This window comes from Pteropus medius, unplaced genomic scaffold (assembly GCF_902729225.1).
Source record: "Pteropus medius unplaced genomic scaffold, Ma_sr-lr_union100, whole genome shotgun sequence".
In the NCBI taxonomy this organism is placed as follows: Eukaryota; Metazoa; Chordata; class Mammalia; order Chiroptera; family Pteropodidae; genus Pteropus; species Pteropus medius.
The window spans coordinates 22,420,832-22,440,416 of NW_024344378.1; the positions used below are offsets into that span (position 1 = coordinate 22,420,832).

General features: G+C 44.6%; 1 protein-coding gene across 1 annotated transcript in view; it reads right to left on the reverse strand.

The window, feature by feature from the left end:
- Window positions 1-19,585, reverse strand: part of GOLGA7B (golgin A7 family member B) — a 31,099-nt gene that overhangs the window by 6,965 nt on the left and 4,549 nt on the right. The window contains exon 2 of the mRNA XM_039871577.1: window positions 4,327-4,616. Coding sequence (XP_039727511.1) covers window positions 4,327-4,338 — 12 coding nt within the window. The 5' untranslated portion in view covers window positions 4,339-4,616. The remainder of the gene's footprint in view (window positions 1-4,326; window positions 4,617-19,585) is intronic.

The following is a 19,585-nucleotide window of genomic DNA, read 5'->3' on the forward strand; positions in this document are numbered from 1 at the left end:
TTGCTAGAGGATGGTGTCAGACACAATTTATATGTCAGGGCCCTAGTTTCTCAGACCTCAGAGCACACACATCACAAATTCATCTGTAGATGGCGGAGAGTAGGACTTGAAGCAAGGCGAGATCTCCTGGCTCACTCTCTCTCTCTCCATGGTGGCTCAGTTGTGAAGTACCAAAGAGCTCTGATGGAAAGATGGCCCACTGACCTAGCAGGAAACCTGGTGCTAGTCCTGGCTAGGCCACATGACTCTGGAAAGTCTTTTCTTCTACAGGGCTCCATTTCTTCAACTAGAAACTGAGAGGTTAGAACTATGTAACTGTGAAAGCCCCTTCCAGCTCTGACATTCTAGAGGCCTTATCAGGGATTATGAATGCAACTGTTATAGGGAATTAAGCATGTAAGTGGGCCAGGTAGGGGCTGTGGCTAATTAGAGAATCCATGACCTGTCTCAAGAAAACACCTGATCATTGCCATGTAAGAACGTGTGCCCATGTTGTGATTCTGATTTTTAAAGAAAAGCCATAAATCCAGATTTCCTTAATAGCAAATATTCTAATTTTTAAGTGTTTCCAATAAATTTTTACATTTATAAGCACTAAGCAGACTAAATAAGGCACACCTGCAAACAAGAGTCATTCCTATAGCTGCCAGTTTAAGACCTCTGAATAAGGATTCCCATGATGGGGACCTTGGACCAGAGCTAGAGCCAGGCTCCCAACCACTTGCCAGCTACTTAGCTTTCAGGAAGCTGGCAGCAGTTTTCAGCCAAGATCTGTGATGCTCTGAAATCCCACGAAAGGGTCCCAGAACATGCACACACCTCTCTGAGAGGTCACAGCTTCTATGTCTTCCCTGGGTGGTTCTCCCTGGGCACTGACCCAGACACCTGGGCTTCTCATTTACTTCTCACCTTCCTCAACCCTCTCCTCTCCCATCACCATCCCCCGGCCTGCTAGCAGCTAAGTAAGGACAAGGCCAAGGCATTTCACGAGAAAATCAGTGGTGAGATCTGCTGGCACCTACTTTCAAACTGCTGTGTGACAAGGAGGGAGAGGCTGCTTAGAGAGTGGGTATCCCAGGTCACACATTTAGGGCCCATACACCTGATAGAGTCAACCTGATGGAAGTGGAGAGGAGCAAGCAGATGAGCACTCTCAGGCCTGATCTGTCCTAGACACACAGGAGGCCCTGTCTGGCCCACATTTCCATCCTCATTAAAAACAGCTAATTCCAGAGGATACATTTGCGACTCAGGAGTTTCAGCTGATGAGCCAACTCCATGCTGCCTGGCTGGGCTGTGGAGGATGAGTGAGGACCATGAGTCACAGGCAGCCAAGTCAGGCCTTAGAATGGAAAACTGGGCACAGGGCCTCCCTGCTTCTCAGCCTACAGCAGAGCTGAAGCCCAACCCACTGTCTGCTGGTTGTTAATTCTACGCCTCAGTGATCAGACCTCCAAATGCCCTGCTTGAATAATGCTACTTGGGTGCGTTTTACAATCTCTTAGGGGCCAAATTCCACCATTTGGAGAAGCCCCTTCTAGCCAAGCATTTCCTAGATGTCCTTGGCCATCTGGGTGGACCCTGCTCCCAGTGACACACATTTGCAGAGGTTTGTCACTCAGGAAATGGGCTTATTACGGTTTTCCAAACGAGGTCAGTGTATTATCACTCAGGAGGCTTCATCCCTCCTCTGAGTTCCTTACACACATCCCTCCCCTAATGCTAACTCCTAAACAGAAATTAGGGAGCAGAAAAGATCTAGTCCATGCCTTCCACCCAGGGATCCAGGGATACCCAATCTTTCTCAATTCTCTCACTTTCTGTCTCATTCTCCCTCACTGTCCCTCTTCCTCCCTCTCTCCCTCCCTCTATCTCTTTCTCTCTTCCTCCCTTTCCTCTCTCCCTTCTCCTCCCCTCAAAACACCTTCTGAGGACTTCCTACTTAGAACCCTAAGGGAATGGCCCCAGGTGATTGGCATGAGGTTTTCCTTCTCCCAACAGGTTTTTCCTGGTAATCTTAACTCATTCCTAACATTAAAAACAGCTTGGGGAGAATGACTCACTCTGCAGCCCAGATAATGTGCACATCCTGTGCCTTGGCAGAGCCAAGGCTTCCTCCCTCAGTGCTGCCATCAGAGTCTACCCAAGGCCAAACTGAAAAGTGGGCAATGTTTGCCCTCAGCTCTCCATACCTTCTGGGCATTCTTCTGTCCCTCTACCCTCAAGCCGACTCAGCCATGCCAGTCAGGTGACCTAAGTCCCCACGTTCCAGCTCTTCCTGAACTCCTTTGCATCCCTCTCCCATCGAAGCCTCATGTCAAGACCCCTAGAGCACTTCTCTCTGTTGGGCAATACAACTGGCTAATTGATACACCTGGATGCAGCAGAAAAATCACTGTCCAGGGAGGCAGACGACTCAAATTTTAGTCCTGGCCCTGCCACTTATTTGCCATATTTTCTTGGATAAGTCTCAGCACTCCAGTTGCATCATCTGTAAAATGAAATAATGATGTTTTCCTTGGCTCCTTCACAGGGATCAGGCAAGCTTCTGAGCTTCAGTTGTCTCGTCTGTTAATTGGGGATAATAACACTATTCTTGCCCACTTCACAGGGTTGCTCTAAGCCTCAAAGGAAATCATGCATGTGATGGTGCTTTGTACACAGGAAAGTGCTAAATTCACAGAAGTGTTATGAGCAGAGCCTCTCCCTGAGGAGTCACACCTGCCTTACAGCAGCCTCCTGGAAACACTGCCTCGACCTAGAGATGTGAGCCTGCTGGTTGGAATCTGGGAACCATAGCAGACCTGAGAAAGAGATATGCCGGAATAGGTGGGCCTCTTAGACTCACAATGTTGCCACTTTCCCCATCAACACTGCTGTCCCAACTATGTCCAAGTGGCTGAAGTTTCCCCTTCCTGCCCAACACCAGTAGCCTCTGCTGCAGTCTGGCAGCCCTATTTGGAAGGTGACCAGCTGCTTGGCCATTTCTCCTTTGCCTTTCCTGTTCTTCCCAGTGTCTTTGGCACTTTCTGAGCACTCTGCATCCCTCCACCCTAGAAACCAAGCTGCATGGGTCTGCTCAGGGCTTGTCCCCTCACAGGGTCCCAGGGGGCAAGCTCTCCTAAGTAACCCTGTGCCTTGTCAGAAAGCTGAGTGATGCCAAGCAACAGCACCTTGTTCTGTGGTGGTGACAACAGCAGAAAAACAACAATAACACTTAGTATTGATGTCACACTGCTCACCAGATGCCCAGAGGCACTGCAGAATCATTCAAAAGCCTCTGCTGCTCCCCATGGCTTGTGTTCCAGCGAGGTCGGAAATGGGGAAACACCACAAAAGAAGTCAACATCAGAACTGGGGAGACACTAGTGTCCTAGGTTCTACTCCAAAGAGTCAAAAGAAGAAACTTTCAGCTCTACTGCTGACATGCTATATGAGTATCAAATATACTCCCCTTCTCCATGTGTTAGCTTTACCACTTACTAAGTGGGGACATAAAGAGCACAATTTCCCTCATGAAATGAGAAGGTAAAGGAGGTAATTCCTGATATCTTAAGCATTGTACATAGATTCTGCCCTCAGCCAAGAGATCCCTTGGCTCAGTTTTCAAGTCCCTTGAAGGCGACACACCTATAGGCACACCCTGAAGAAGGCAGCTCCTCCCATCAGACACAGAAGAAATGTGGACACCCTGGTACAGGAAACTCAAATGGGGTGAAAAAGCAAGAAAGGGTGATATGCAAAAGTGGGGCTTGGTGCAGGCAGCTCATTGTAACCAACCATTTGGGTTTTTAGCCTGAGGATTCCTCGTCCTCCCCTGGCCCCAAGAGGAAATGCTAATGTGGAGGTAAGTCTGTCATCCTTGAGCCAGGTTTCTGGGCTCAAAAGCTGGATGGCTGCACCGCATAGCAACAGCAGCCAGCCGCACTCCCTTTCCTAAAACAGGCACATTTGCAGCCCTTTAGGGAAGAGGTTTCAGGATTTGCAGTCCAGAGGAAAGGGAAACCCCAGCTGAGGCCCAGGAGCAACCCTAGCGCTAGTACCAACAAGTGTCACTGACAGCTTCAGGACTCAAATGGGGAAGATTGACACGCCAGGAGTGAGATGACCTCTCACGAGGAGCCCCTGTCTTCCACCCTACCACTCTGCCCTCCACCCCTTCCTTCCGGACCCGACGGGGAGACTACCCCATCTCACCCTACCCCACACTTCTCACCCCGCACACACACACACACCCATCTTCCTTTCCCGCCCAGTACGCCCTTAGCCGAGATCTGTTCCCGCAGCAGTCGGGCACTGCCTGAGGGCTGAGTGCTCGCCCCCTACCTCGGTAGCCATGTTCCGGGAGCGCTGACCGCTAAGAGCCTGGGAGGGGCCGGTCAAGGGGGGCTGTCCGCGGTGCTGACTCGGGAAGCAGGTGGGCCGTCGGGAGCAAGATGGGGCCCGGGGCGCTGTCCGCAGTGCTGATGCGGACGCCGCGGGCCCGGCCGGTGGGCAGGTGGGCGGTCAGGCGTCTAGGTCCTGGGGACGGCTTCTGTGCTGTCCGCGGTGCTGATGCCGGCGAGGCGAGGCCGCGCCGGAGGCTCTTCACGGCCGATCTCCCTCTGCCGCTGCTCCTGCAGGCAACGGCCGGGTTTATCCTTGACAGCGGCGGCAGGGATGGGGGTGGCGGGGCGGGGGGAGGAGGGGCCAGGCGTCTCCACGGACCGGGAGGGGGAAGCCGCGGCCCCCAGACTCCCGCGCCCGCCCGCGGGAGAGGAGCCCCTCCTGCGGCCAGAGGCTCCCCACTCCCGCCCCGCCCCGCCCGGAGGCCCCGCCTCTCCCGCCTGCCCTTCCCCCTAGTAAGAACGCCAGGAGCTCTGCGCTCGCTACAGAAGCCTCTAAGGGTCTGACAGATGCCGAGGAGAGAGAGGCAGGAAGGTTTTGAGGCAAGACAATCCAGCCTGCGGAGGCTGAGGGTCCTCAACTCGTTCGCAGGTCCCCAAGTGAGGCCTCTTTACCTTGCCTAAAGCCCCTCCTCCTCCTCCTCCTCTAAATCCTCCCCCATTGTGGCCCAGACTGCCTCTCCTGCATTTTTTTCTTCTGTTTCTTCCTTATGTCCCCCTCTGCAGGCTCGCATGGACGCTCTCTCTTCTCCCTCTCTCCTGTTCACTGCCTTGAACCCTATTAGCTAGAGGAGGATGCTGCAGACCACAGAGAATCATGTCTTTTCTTTAAATACGTTCCCGCATTTCATCCCGGCTACCCTGGAGTCCTTTCTTTCCGGGAGCTCCAGAAATTAAGCCAATATCTTCTTGCTTTTCTTCCTGGTCCTGGCCCCACCCCCTCTTTCCTCTCTCCTCTGAGATCCCAGAGTTTACACACACCACCACCACTCAAAAACCACAAGCAGATGGTGTCAAACTGGTATGTCCACTCTCTAAGGATGACAGGTCTGGCCCAGGTGCTTCCTTCACATTCTCAACATCACACTTTGCAACCAGATGACCCATCTATCTGCTTAATAAACAGAAAGGAAACACCACCACAGATGCCTTTCTACACACCCATAATACCCCTTGGTCTATTTGAGGGGAAGCTGAGTGCATTCCTCTGACATTCAGTGCTGCCTAAGAGTCAGCAGCAATAACCCACACAAAGGGAGACATGGGCAGCCAGGAGACCTGGGTTCTGACTCAGAGTTTACCAGCTGTATGACCTGAGGCAAATGCTTCACATCCAAGCTTCTTTCTGCAAAGTGAGTGTTGGCCTTCACTAGACTATTTCTAGGACTTAGTTTTTTTTTTTCCATTCAGCCTTTTATTTTGAAATTTTCAAACATACAGAAAAGTTGAAAGAATAGTATAATAAACTATATTGTCCACCTAGCTTCGACAGTTGTTAACATTTTGCCATATTTGCTTGATAGATAAATATAGAAACAGAGATATATTTGGCTAGATTACTAGAAAGTAAGTAACAGATACTGTGAGGCTTTATTCTTAAGTACTTCACCATTCATGTCCTAAGAATAAGGACATTCTCCTACCTAACCACAAAATTATTATCACACCTTTAAAGATTTCATATCATCTAATATTCTAGGATAGGTTATTGCCCCTAAAACACATTAATAACAACGACCCCTCAGAACATTCCCCAGAACCTTCCATTTTTAAAAACTAACATTTATTGAACACTTACTATGTGCCAGACTATATGCCATGTACTTAACACATATTATCATATGTAATCCTCATAATTACTCTCTGAATTAAATAAATTATTGGATTATTAATTATTTCATAATGAATAATTAAATGAATTGTTATCCTTTTATTATTCATATTTTATAAAGGAGGAAACTGAGTAAGTTGCCCAGGGTCATGTGGCTTGTGAGGAATTCAAACACAGGCAGTCAAGCTCCAAGGCCTACGTGGTTGATCTTCCTGACTGTATTGCCTCCCCCAGCATCTGTTAGAGCATAAACTAGCAAAACAGTAACCACATCTCCAACTGCCGATTCACAGATAATCATACTGAGTCCCCAAGGATAAGTGACATGCCAAAGTACTTAAAGGCAGATGTTTCTTCTCACCTTAGAGTTTGACAAATGATTTGGCATCAAGGAGCAAACTGAAAATAACTAAATCCCATGGTGGCCACTGGTAATAAATAAATGCATAATCTGATGATTTCTGTATACCTCTCCTGGTTCCTCACTCTTGATTTTGATAATATTATTAGGCAACCATGAGGAGACCACCTCTTCACCTGATGACAAGAGACCTGGGTGAGTTTATTCAACAAATCCATTCATTCAGTATATATTTGTTGAACACTTACTATGTATCAGGCACTCTTCTAAGAGCTCGGGATACAGTGATGACTAAATACATAAAGATTCTGTTCTTTCTAAACTTACAGATTAATGGGGGTAACACTCAATAACAGATTAGCAAATAGTATAAAATATATCAAGGTATGATCATTGCTAGGACAAAAAGTAAATCATGGTAAGGAGACAGAGTGAGTGTGACTGGGGGCTGGGGGTTGGGGGTTGCCTATTTTAGAAAGAATAGTCAGAGAAAGCTTTTTTGATAAGGTGAGATTTGAATAGAGGCCTGGAGTGAGAGAAATTAACAGGCAGATACCAGAGGGAAGAGTGACAAGGATTAGAGGACAGAGTGCAAGGGCCCTGAGGCAAGAATGGGTTTACTATGGTCAAAGAACAGCAGGGAGACCAGTAGCTAGACTGGAGTGGGCAAGGGGAAGAGAAATGGGAGCTCAGGTCACAGAGGTAACAGAAGCCAGGTCTTAAAGGGCTCACAGACCCTGATAAGGACTTTAAAATGCATTTAGCAAGTGAGATGGCAAGCCTTAGAAGATTTAAAGTAGAGACGTGACATTATCTAATTGCAGTTTTTTAAACATTACTCTGGATGCTAAGGTTGGGGGAGGCAAGGATGGAAGCAGTGAACCAATCAGGAGATTGTTTAGGTAGTCCAGATAAGATATGGTGGTGGCTTAAACTTGGGTAGTAGCAGTGGAAATAATGAGAAGCGGCCAGACTCTAGATGTAATTTGGAGATAATGCTGACAGAATATGTGGATAGATTGGGGGTGTGGTATAAAAGAGAGTCAAAAATGATTTCAAGTTGTGAAATCTGAGCCACTGGAAGGAGGAGTTCCCATTTACTGAGCCGGGAAGACTAGAAGTTGAGTAGGGATAAGGAATGCAGAGTTTTGGACATGTTCAGTTGATTTAGGTTTGAAATTTGATATGCATGTTATACATCTAAGTAGAATAGGTGGTCGAGGTTCAGGAAAGAGCTGTGGAGGGTGAGAAATATAACTTCAGGAGTCATCAGTATATGAATGACATTTAAAACCATGGGACTCGATGAGATCATCTAGGGAGTGGGTATTGCTAGAAAAATTGTCCAAGAACTGATCCTAGGAAGGTTGGTACTTACAGGTCAGGAAGACAAAAGTAGACTGAGAAGAGTGGCCAGTGAAGTAGGAGGAGACCTGAGAGAGAAGTGTCCTGGAGCCAAGCTAGAAACCTGGTAACGAAGCCTCACTGGCCATGCTGAGTGCTGCTCATATGGAGAATAAGATGAGAACAGAAAAATGACCATTGAAATTGGCGGTATCAATAAAAGAACATCCAGCCTAAGAAAAAGTCTTATAAGAGTTTGAGCCAAACTAACAACAATTGCCAAGAAGCAAAATCTCACTGAACTGAGAAAATGCTCCAGAAAATGAAAATTTTCAGCTTATTTTATACATTAGAATCAAAGGAGGAGACGTGAGAAGTGTTCCATGAAATTCATTGGTGTTGGATTAGGGAGGTGGGAGAAAGCAAGCCAGGGAAATCTCTGAGACTGGATAAAACGGAAAACGGAGAGACATGTACTTTTACACTGGTCGGCACAGGCTAGTTAACATTTACAGTACACAGGGACGGTATGTGGACGACAAAATAACAATGTGGTCTCATCCCCTGGTGCTGGTGGTTGTGCCTTTGAAGGGTCTGGGAAAAGAAAATACTCTGACATTTCAAGATATGTTGTCTTACATGCACAAAGACAGTAGATAATTTCAAAGGTAAAGATTGACTTTTGTCAAGGAAGCTACAAGGCCTAAGACGTGACTACCCAAATGACCCATTTTTAGGGATTTTTATATTCACACCGTCCTGTGTGGTTACTTTCAGCCTCCAGGTTTGTCAGGCTTGTCATGCAGGCCTCCCCTGAGCTTGTCAGGTTTAGTATGTGGCCCCTTTTTTGTCCACACCAGTGACCTTGAGAAGAGCTCTTTTAGTGTAGTGTAGGGATGAGATCTTGATTACGGTGTGTTTGAGAGTTAGAATGGAGGAGAGGAAGCATAAATACTGAAAGTATAGACAACCCTTTAGAGGCATTTTGCTGTAAAAAGGAGCAAAGAGTAACAAGGCAGCTTGAGGGAGATGTAGGAACATTTGTATGCTGATAGGAATAATGGAGTATAGAGGGAACAATTGATGGCTCAGAAAAGAGAGGGTTAAATGCAGAAGCAAGTTCTGAATAGGTCAGCAGAGGATGAGATCCAGGGCAAACATGGAAGAGACAGCTTTGGAGAGGAGCACAAAAAATTTTCCACCATGGATACCATGGAAGAAGCAGAGTAAACAGCCACACTTGTAAGTTGGGAGGTGTTGGAGTATAAGCAACGACCTGAGCTCTACTCCTTACTCAACTAGCCAGAGATTTCATGCCTTGGGACCTTTCTCCACAAGTACATCCAGCCACTATGTATGGAGAGCTTGCTATGGCCAAGCATGATGCTGGCATTTTCCTCTGCAGCCCAAAAAGAGTTCTCCTGCTCATTGAAATTATAAGACCAGGACTCTAGAGAGAACCTTGAGATTATTCATGCAAAGATAAATGATCTCTTTTCATATCCAGCTCCTCTGACTGGAAAGAGACTTAACAGCCTCGGCCTTTTATCATTACATTGCCTCCAGGGTTGTTACAACAATCTCGACCTCAAGACTTGGAGGCGTCAAAGTGGAAGCCATGGAGAGAGATCCACATTCAAGTGGGGAGAATTTCATACTGTGCTGACTCACAGCTGTGATGGGATGCTACAGGATGGAATGTTCCCACACTCCAGTCATTGGGACTTTAACTCTTGAAGCAGGAGGAGATGTTGTGATTTAATCTGACTAGTCATTATTATCCAGCTGTCTTGGGACCAACCAGTCCTCTGCAAGACTAGCTCTTTGATGTTTTATCATAAATTAATGAGTTCACCTACAAAATAACATCAAAGAAGATCCACTAACGAATTCCTTGTTATCATCCTCCAATCTATGGCTGCATTGGAAAGTCTCCCGGGGGCGGGGGGAGGGGGGGAGGACCACAGCCAGAAAAAGAAACCAACTGAAGGATTTGGAAATCACAATATCTGAAAAGAGATGAGGAAAAAATGAACTCCTGCAAACTACAGAGGAGACAGGGAAAGAGCTAGCAAATCTCAGAGAAATAAAGAAAAAGCAGGGGAGACAGGGAGATTCTCAGCACTTGGGTCTAGCAGGAAAACAACTGAATGCTTGAATGCTTGAGGGGGAAATGAAATTGTGGTCTGGAAAGTTAAATAGTGTCATCTCAGAGCACATTGGGGGACAACGAGGAGGTGTGTGGTAGGAAACAGTGTCCCTGAAGTCAGATGACCTGAGTTTCAGCCTCTCACTCTGCTATTTCCTATGTGCTCATCAGCAACTCAGTCTCTCTGAGCCTCAGTTCTCTGACCTATAAAATGGTAGCAACAATTCTCCTTACCCAAATAGGATCCCTCCGAGCATGGGGAGATTTCTCTAGATGTTATCAGATTCTTCCAAATCTGGTCTTTCAAGAAGAAAACAGAAAAAGATTTATGGAAATACCTCGTTGGAGATCTTCCCACAGAGATTTATTTCAGGCCCAGCAAGATTTACTAAAGCACAGAAAAGATCACCAAACCTGCTTAATTTAGCTCAGTGAGCAGTTATTGAATGTCTACTATACGCCAGAGAGAAAGATGACTACGGGATGTTTCCAAACCCACAAGGACACCAAAATATAACCAAATGATGACCAGACTCTATGATAAGTGCTAAGGTAGAGCTGCCTCAGAATTAGAATCCAGAAAAGGTTTTACCACTACGTGACATTTGAGCTTAGACCTCAAGGACTAGTGTCATAACCCCAGACAGCAAATAACAGGACAGGTGTGCAAAGCCAAGAAGGCATGAAAATTGCCTAGAAACAGAACCTCTGGAACCTCAAACTCAAGGAAGTAGCTGCCAGCCAGCAACAGGGATGATTGCAAAGACCTCAGAAACATGAATGGAGAGGACCCACCCTAAAAATAGTACCAGAGGAGGCAGACCATGACACATGTCTGGAAGAGGAGTTGCTAGAAGGTGACTAAGCTCATGGGGGTTGCCTCCCTTTCTTAACTTCATTCATAGTCTCTTTTCATCTCTCTCTCTCTCTCTCTCTCTCAATCTCTCTCTCCCTCTCTCAGAGGAAGTGTAGTGGGAGGCAAGCTCTTTTATAAGAATTCACAGCTACCCCAGGAGAAACTGCAGATACCGAGATGACATCAGGGGACCTGTCGTTACAACAGCCACTGTGCCGAAGGTCAGACAGAATACCAGAAGGTATATTCCCCTGTTCTAATAGTAGCTCCAGAGGCACTCTGGAGTAGCAATCATTAAATGATTGACTGCAGGGTCTTACTTCCATAGCAAGCAAACTGGCAACAAACTCACTAATCACTTCAAACTACAGCCAACTGGGGGAATATTGCAAGGCTTCTGACAAAATGATGGAAATTCTCTGAGAAAGTAAATAGGCATGAGCATAAAGGGTAATAGGTGCTTATAAAGCATCATTAATTATGAGAGCCAAAGGGATCATGGAGTTCAAACCAATTTCAGCTAAAAAACCCTTTATTCAAACAAAATCTTTCATGAAAGTCAGATATATAAAATTAATGAAAGAAAATGGATTTGGATGAAGGAAGGCAGAACTCACCTGCCCTACTATCCCCTCACTCCCTACAGAAACCCTCAAAACACCCTCCATGGGCCCCCTAGGGCTCAGCAGAATGTTTTTTTAACCATCAAAGTAACATATGCCTATGATTTTGAAAATCCAAACATATTGAAAGGCTTATAATAAAAGGCAAGAAGAGTCCTCTGCCTACTCTGTCCTACACTCTCCTACCTTCAATCATTTTTCCCCTAGAAGAAATGACTTTTCACTCTTTTGACTATTTCTGCTTTAAATTCTTCCGATCGTTTTCTATACATTTGCTAAACGGTATGCCTGTAGTTCTATTTCTTGATTTATTAACTTTAGAAACCTTGTCCTGTTTTCTGCAGTGACAAAAGAGAACTTAGCTCACTGTGCCACCCTCACTTCCCAATATAGTTACAGCACTACTTGAACTTAATTTTTATTTTTATCAAGGTAATACATGAAATTAGTTTAAAATTCCAACTGGGGACAAATGCTGTTAGTGGAAAACAGAAACCCTGTCCTACTCTTCCTGCTTTCTCATTCTCCCTGTATTCCTTCCCACTAAGGTAGATCAGCTCGTGGAGATAGCGAACTTCTCTATTTAGTTTCCCTTCTTGTTCTTTTCCTACAGCATTCATCGCCTTTTCTAGCAAACAGTATCATTTACTTATTATGTATTCTGCTTGTCTTGCCTGCTGAACTGTAAGCTTGGGCAGGGATCTTTGTTATGTTCTCTGATGTATCCCAACTGCCTAGAATAATGTCTGGCTCAATAAATATTTGTTGAATTAATTAAAGCAAAATTCTCTGGGAAAGGGAGAGAAAGAAGCAGGTTTCTTTGAGACCGCGTTAGAACCAATCATTTTATATCTGATTTGTTCTATAGAAAGAAATGACTATAAATGAAAATTTTGTTTTGTAGATACAAAATTCTTCTGGACAGTGGGGAGGTGCTATAATAGATAAAGACCTCAATTCAGACCCACTCATTGGCTTTGCAAGTTTGGACAAGTTGGTCCAATTGCTTTGGAAAGAAAGTAGCTATTTACTTAGGTTGGTAGAGGCTAGGTAGGAAGTGAATGTCGAGGAGGTGGCCTCTGTCAGCCATACTCTCCCAAGAACAGCTCCTGCTGTGGAAGGAGAGGCAGGGTGATTCCTCCAGGGGTAACAGCCACCATGGGCCGCAGAGCCAGAGGGCTGGACTCTGGGCACTGGCAGGAAGGAGAGAGTGCCATCCTGAGCCCACCGACCCCAGCACTATAAGTCCCACCTTCCAGATGCATCCCAAAGCCCATTGGGCCCAGGAAACCTTTCCTGAACCACCCTACTCCCAACAAAGGACTTTAATAGGCATCTCTCATGGCTTTTATCTTACCGCGTTTTGCGTAGTCAACTCCTGTAGAGCTTTTGGAATTCCTGACCACTAGCCAGGTCACAGGGCAGGTTCCAGTGATTGGAATGTTTCCATAGTCTTTGGAGTTCTGACAGCCATTTTATCATTCCCTGACCCTATGTCTTCTATTCCTCCTCATGGGCTTGATGTTTCTCTGTATCTACAGATTCCTTAGCAAAAAAAGTTATCACTCTCTCTTCACCAAGGCCACAACACCCTGGGATCCTATTTTACCTGGATCCAGCCTATCACTCCCAGCCCCTTCTCACACCTTCCATGTCAGCCACAGCCCTATTAGACTTCTGCTTTTCAGTCTCTCAAATGTGCTATGCTCTGTGTTACTTTTGAGCCTCCCTTGATATATGCTCTGCCTGAAATGTTCTTTCCCTCCTCTTCACCTGGTTAAACCTTTTCAGATCCCAATCTAAAGTTTACTTTCTTGGATAGTACAGTTTTGTTTTTTCCCTACATTTGTTTGTTCTGATTATTTTTATTAAAATGATATTCTTTATTGAAGCTAATAATAAAAAATTGAGACTTGTAAAAACTAAAATAAAATTTACTTCCTTGGGGAAGCCTTTCCTGGTGCTTTAGCTGTGATTATGTACCTCTATTATGAGTACCCTATACTTGCCCCACAAAACAATCATGCTTTCTAAAATTCATTTGTCTGTCTTCCTTATTAGACCATAATTCTCCTGAGGGCAAGAACTTTGTCTCCTTGGCTGCATTCCCAGTGCTCAGAATAGTACCTGGACCCTAGGATGTGCTCAATCAAAATGTGTATAGGAAGATGGGTTGACTTACAGGAAAGGGAAGGTCTCCATTCAGTGCTCCAATCTTGAGCCTCAGGCAAAGCGAGGCACAGTTCCAAACATAAAGGACTTGACATTCTTATTTGGGCCACCCAAACCAGACACAGAGAACAATCGACAAGTGCCCCACTGACCCATAGAGACAATGAGTGGTATGGGAAAGCTGAAGAGGTAGAGGTCCCAGTGGTCTGGTGACTGGAGTTTTCCCCTAGCCCAGAAGACAGGAGAAGGTTTCTGAAAAATTAAGTATTTGAAACTTAGAGGAGGAGGACAAGCAGGTTTGGACAAATGGGCAGCTGGAAGTTAAGGAAGGGGAAGATATATCTAAAACAGCAAATACTGTTGGCTGATTTGAACTACTACATAGAGAAACTAGGCTGGAGCCAGATAATGAAAAGCCATTAAGCGAGGCAATGGAAGCCTGTGAGGGAGCAAAAACAGTGAGGGTGTCAAAACAGTGAGGGCATAAGGAAAGCAACGTACTGGAACAGGGCAACTGGGAGCACCTTGGGGACAGATTAGAGAGGTGGGGCTGAAGCATGAAGAACAGGAAGGAAGCTATTGTGCTAGAGCAGGTGGTGGGAGTGGGAGGCACATGGGTCACTGCCTAGGAATGAGGGCAAAGGGACAGACTCAAGAAACATTTGAAGTGGAGTTGCCACGGGCTGCTGCTTCTAACTGAGCACATGAGATGAAGAAGGGAGGGGTATACAAAGAGGATACAGGATTGTTCATCCATCTTCATGGCTGGAAGATGCCATGGTGAGAAATCACGAAGGCAGACTAGGGAATTCCAAACACGCCAAATGAAAATAAAGGATAAGAGAAGCTTCGGTGACTTTTTAGGACAAAGGGGACAGTCCAAAACTTTAAGCTAGAACTTAGGAAATCTCTCTATGAAAGTAATAGTTGATGCCATAAGGATGGGTCATTTGACCTAAGGAGCCCTCTCCCAAGAGAACTATGAGAAAGTGACCAACTGTCTAGCCTTGGGCAAAATGGTGCAATTGATGTCAAAGATACCTTGGATCAAGTCTCAGCTGTGTCATTTACTAACTGAATGGCCTTGGGCAAGTTAACTTTGCAGAGCCTCAATTCCATATCTGTAAAGTGGGGATAATAATACCTAAGTTGAAGAATTTTTGTAAGCAATAAATTACCTCTGGAAAGAGCCAAATTTGACTCCTAATCTGTAGCAGGTGTTCAGCAAGGGTAGCTCATGGCAAGAAGTCAGTGCAAGAAAAAGAGAGGATGGCAGATGGAGACCCAGGACCCTGGAGCATTCATCCCAGAATCCCAAGGAGGCAAAGCCCTCTAGAAGGGTAGATGGTCAGTGTAAAGAAGATGAAAGTTCAAAAGCAACTGGAGTGGCAGAAATTACATTACTGAATCTTTACAGAGTGCAATTTGGAGGAGTACAAAAGAAGCTAGTAAACACGATAACAGAAAAAAGCAAGAAAGAAAAATCCATACAAAGTTTGGGCTGCAAAATGATTATGCTGTTAACATAGTTTGATCAAAAGACATTAAATTAACAAACAAAAAGTCTGGAGGTGGGGAGCTCCAGGATTAGCTCAATGGCTCAGCAATGTCCACAAGAACCCAGGCTTTTTCCATCCCTTCTCTACAATATCCCAAACACATTGGTTTCTCAGCCTCAGACATTGCCTCATTGTTGCAAGATGGCTGCTGCAGCTCCAAACATGTTCTCGTATATAAATATATCTATGGCAGAAAGGAAGGGGAGAGCCTACTTCCTTTTCTCAGGGAGATAAGTCTCCAGGAAGATTTCCCAGAAGCCTCCTAGCAGACTTTCTCTTACATCTCATTGGCCAGAAATGAGTCACATGGCCACTTCTAACTGAAAGGGAAGCCAGGGAAGTATCTAGCATTTTCAGATTCTACAGAAGGCAGGAGCCAAGAAAGAAAAGGTTGAAAATAGCCAGAGATTGGATATGCAACCAACACTTTCTGCCACATCATTCACTTATGAAATCTGGAAATCATAAACAGAGGGACACTGAAGATGAAAGAAGGCAGGAAAGGAGCGGGATCATAAAGGAGAGAGAAAAGGACCAGTTTTCAGAGAGGAGGAAAGTTGTATCCTTCTCTGCCATAGGCAAGAAGGGCAGAGAGGGCATGGAAAGATTCTGAAAAGGGGAGAGTAACCTCAACGTCGGCAAGGTCAAAAATGTCTGCTTTGGGGAATACACTAGAAAATCAAGGGAGAACGCAATGAGATATCACCTTCCAGGTCAGGAAAGTGCCCTATTACAAGGACACAAAAAGCAGTTATTGGACAGACTGTGGAGCAAAGTGAACACTTCTATTCTGAGGATGGGAGTACCAGTAAGCACCACTGCTTAAGAAAATACTTTAGCATGATCCCATATAATTCCAGCGATTTCACACCTAGATTTATACTATTTCATATATGTGTTCAATTATGAACAGGAATGTTTATAGCAGCACTGTCTGTAAAAGAAAAAAACTGCAAGCAACCCCACTATTCTTAGACTGGAGAATGAATAATTAAAACATGATCTGTTCCTGCAATGTATATAGCAGTAAAAACATGCACAAATTTCAGAAAAATAATATTGAGTTAAAAAGGCAAGTGACAGGAAGAAAAAAATGGTGTAGATGCTAGAAGCTCTGTTCATCCCTCTGGCGACCAAATCAAAGTTGTGACGGAAACATGGAGCAGCAGCAAGGAAAAATCGCCGGGGGATCTAGATGAACAAGCCACACAACTAGGGAGAAATCTAAGAAAGCACCCTGCAATGGCAGAAGGTAGGACGGGGCAAGGACATGGGGCTGCTCAGTCTTGAGCAACTGAGTGAGATCGAGGCTGCGGCAATGGCAGCGGCAGTGGCAGACGCCTCTTAAAGGGGCCGCATCTACAAGTGGATTTTCCGGATTTTCATGGTGACAGACCCGCTCACTCTGACCACCAGTGCCGATGCGGCTGTGCGTAGGAGGCACCAAAGACTTACAGGGAGACATTGTCAGAGTGAGGGCCTAGGCACTGGCGATATCCATTGTTCTTTGTTGAGTCCTCCCCACTACCAGCGCTCTGGACACAGCGCCGCCATAGCCAGGACGTCATCAAACTGGATAACAGAGGTCAATTTGCCCAGAGGATTCCCTGAAACCCCGCCTCCTAAACTCGCTACATCCAGGTGTTTCCTCAGTGAGTCAGGTGCTCCTTATTGAGCAGCGCCTAGACTCACACCGGAGGCAGTTGGCCTCGGTTTCTGGTGTGGCCTTTTGAGGCAACTATAAGCACAACATCTGTGGATTGCTTGCTGAATCTTAACAGGTGGCCCCAGAGGGGAAGAGGCTTGGGCTAAACTTGGCCTGCAGCTGAACGCCTCTCAGGACTGTGCCACTGGACACTTACTACACAAATCCACACTAATAAGACCAGGAGACTTAGGTGCTTTGCTTAGTACATAGAAACAGACATGGAAAGGCAGACAAAATGGGAAGACAAAGAAACAGAAACCATATGAGAGAACAGAACAGAGATCCAGATATAATGGAGTCAAGTAATCTAACAGATGCCAAGTTCAAACCACTGGTTATAAAGATGCTCAATGAACTTTTGAAAAGTGTAGATAAATTCAGTGAGAACTTCAACAAAGAGATAAAAAAAACATAAAAATGGAAGTGGAAATTATAAAAGGGAACCAGTCTGAAATGAAGAACACATTATCTTAGATGAGAAGTATGTTAAATGGAATAAACAAAGGAATAAACAAAGTGAATAAAGAAAAGGATCAAATGCCCTATCTAGAAGACAGGAAAACCCAGGACACACAATCAGAATCACAAGAGATAAGATGTCAAGACTATAAAAATAATTTAAGGAGCACATAGGACACTATTAAGGGTCCAAATATCCATCTGATTTGCGTAACTGAAGAAAATCAAGATGTTGAACTTCTATTTAAAGAAATAATGATGAAAAACTTCCCTAACCTGGTGAAGGAAATAGACATAAAACCCCAGGAAGCTCAGAGAATTCCAAAAATCAGGGATCCAAAGAGGCCCACACCAAGAAACTTCATAATTAAAATGCCAAAGGTTAAATACAAAGAAAGAATATTAAAAGCAGCAAGAAAAAAACAAATAGTTACTTATAAGGCAAAACTTATAAGACTGGCAGCTGATTTCTCAAAAGAAACTATGCAGGACAGAAGGGCTTGGCAAAAAATATTCGACAGGATGAAGACCCAGGATCTACAACCAAAAATAATTTATCCAGCAAAACTATCATTCAGAGTTGAAGGACAGATAAAGAGCTTCCCAGACAAAAATAAGCTAAAGGAATTTATCAACACCAAGCCAGTATTACATGAAACGTTGGAGAGATTTCTTTAAAAAGAAAAATCACATATCAAAAACAGGAATAAAGAATGGTAACAACTCCATTCTTATCAATAAGTACCTTAAATGGAAAAGAATTAAATGCTCCAACCAAAAGATAGAGTGGCTGAAAGGATAAGAAAACAAGACCCCTACATATGAAAAGGAAGGGGATGGAAAAAGATATTGCTTTGATGGACCTAGAAGGTATTTAAGCCAGATAGAGAAAGATAAACACTATATGATTTTACTTACATGCAGAATCTAAGGAATAAAAAGAACAAACAAATCAAAAACAGACTCACAAATATAGTGGATGATTTGATGACAGACAGAGGGGAGGGAGGTTTGGGGGCCTGGGAAATGGAGTGAAGGGTTAAAGAAGTGTAAATTATTAGCTGATGAATGGTCACAGGGATAGGGAGCATGGCATAGGGAATGCAGTTAGCATTAACATGATGACTAAGTGGAGGGCCAGGGGAGGGAGGGAGCAATCGGGGGCATTGTTTTACAAACAATACAGATGTCTAACCAATGTACTGTATACTTAAAACTAATTAAAATAAACATTTTTAAAAGGCAAATGGCAGAAGAATATATACAGTGCGATTCCATTTATATAAATTTCTAAAACCTACAAAAACTAAAACAATATTACTTAGAAATTTAGATATATAAACATAAGTGGCAACTATTAAGAAAAGCAAGTTTTACATAAATATATGTAAATATATATATATAACACAAAATTCAAGAAAATGGTTAGCTCTAGGGGAGGGAGGGGACCAGCATAGAGGAGACTTCAAACGGAAGGCAACGTTTTTATTCTTAAATTGAATGGTGAGTACAAAGGTGTTCACTGTGTTTTTATTCTTTATACTTTATACATATTCCAGAAATATTATTTTCGTGCCTACTCAAAAATTAATTAAAACAATTTAAACATAGGAAAAAAGAGAGAATCAAGGTGAAATGAAGGCCACACGTGCTAGCCTACCATGAGGACAGAAGCCCCATTGCGTCACCATTTGTGTCCTGCAGAGCTCAGACTACTGGGCTTGTTATGGCTAAAATGTGACCAGTTCTATCTGCATGTCAGTTGGAACTGGGAGAGCCCCCATTTGGGAGAGGAAGGGATTGAGAACAGAGGTAGGATAGAGAGAAAACCAAGGCATTGAGATGTTTTTCCTTGAGGAACTAGAGGTGAAAATAAGAATAATAATTGTTCCCTATATGTAGGGCTTGCCTTATGTTTTCCCTAGATCTCATTGAAGTCTTCCGACAAGCTTATGATGGGGGAATTCCTACCTCTCTTCTGCCACAGATAAAACAGATGCTTAACTAAGTTAAGTTACTTGCTCAGGTCACACAGTGAGTCTGTGGGAAAGACAGACACTCACAATCATGCATAAACTCCTCTGGGTCTGAGCTGCCTCACCCTCCAACCTCAGCTCATGCCATACTAACCACTCACC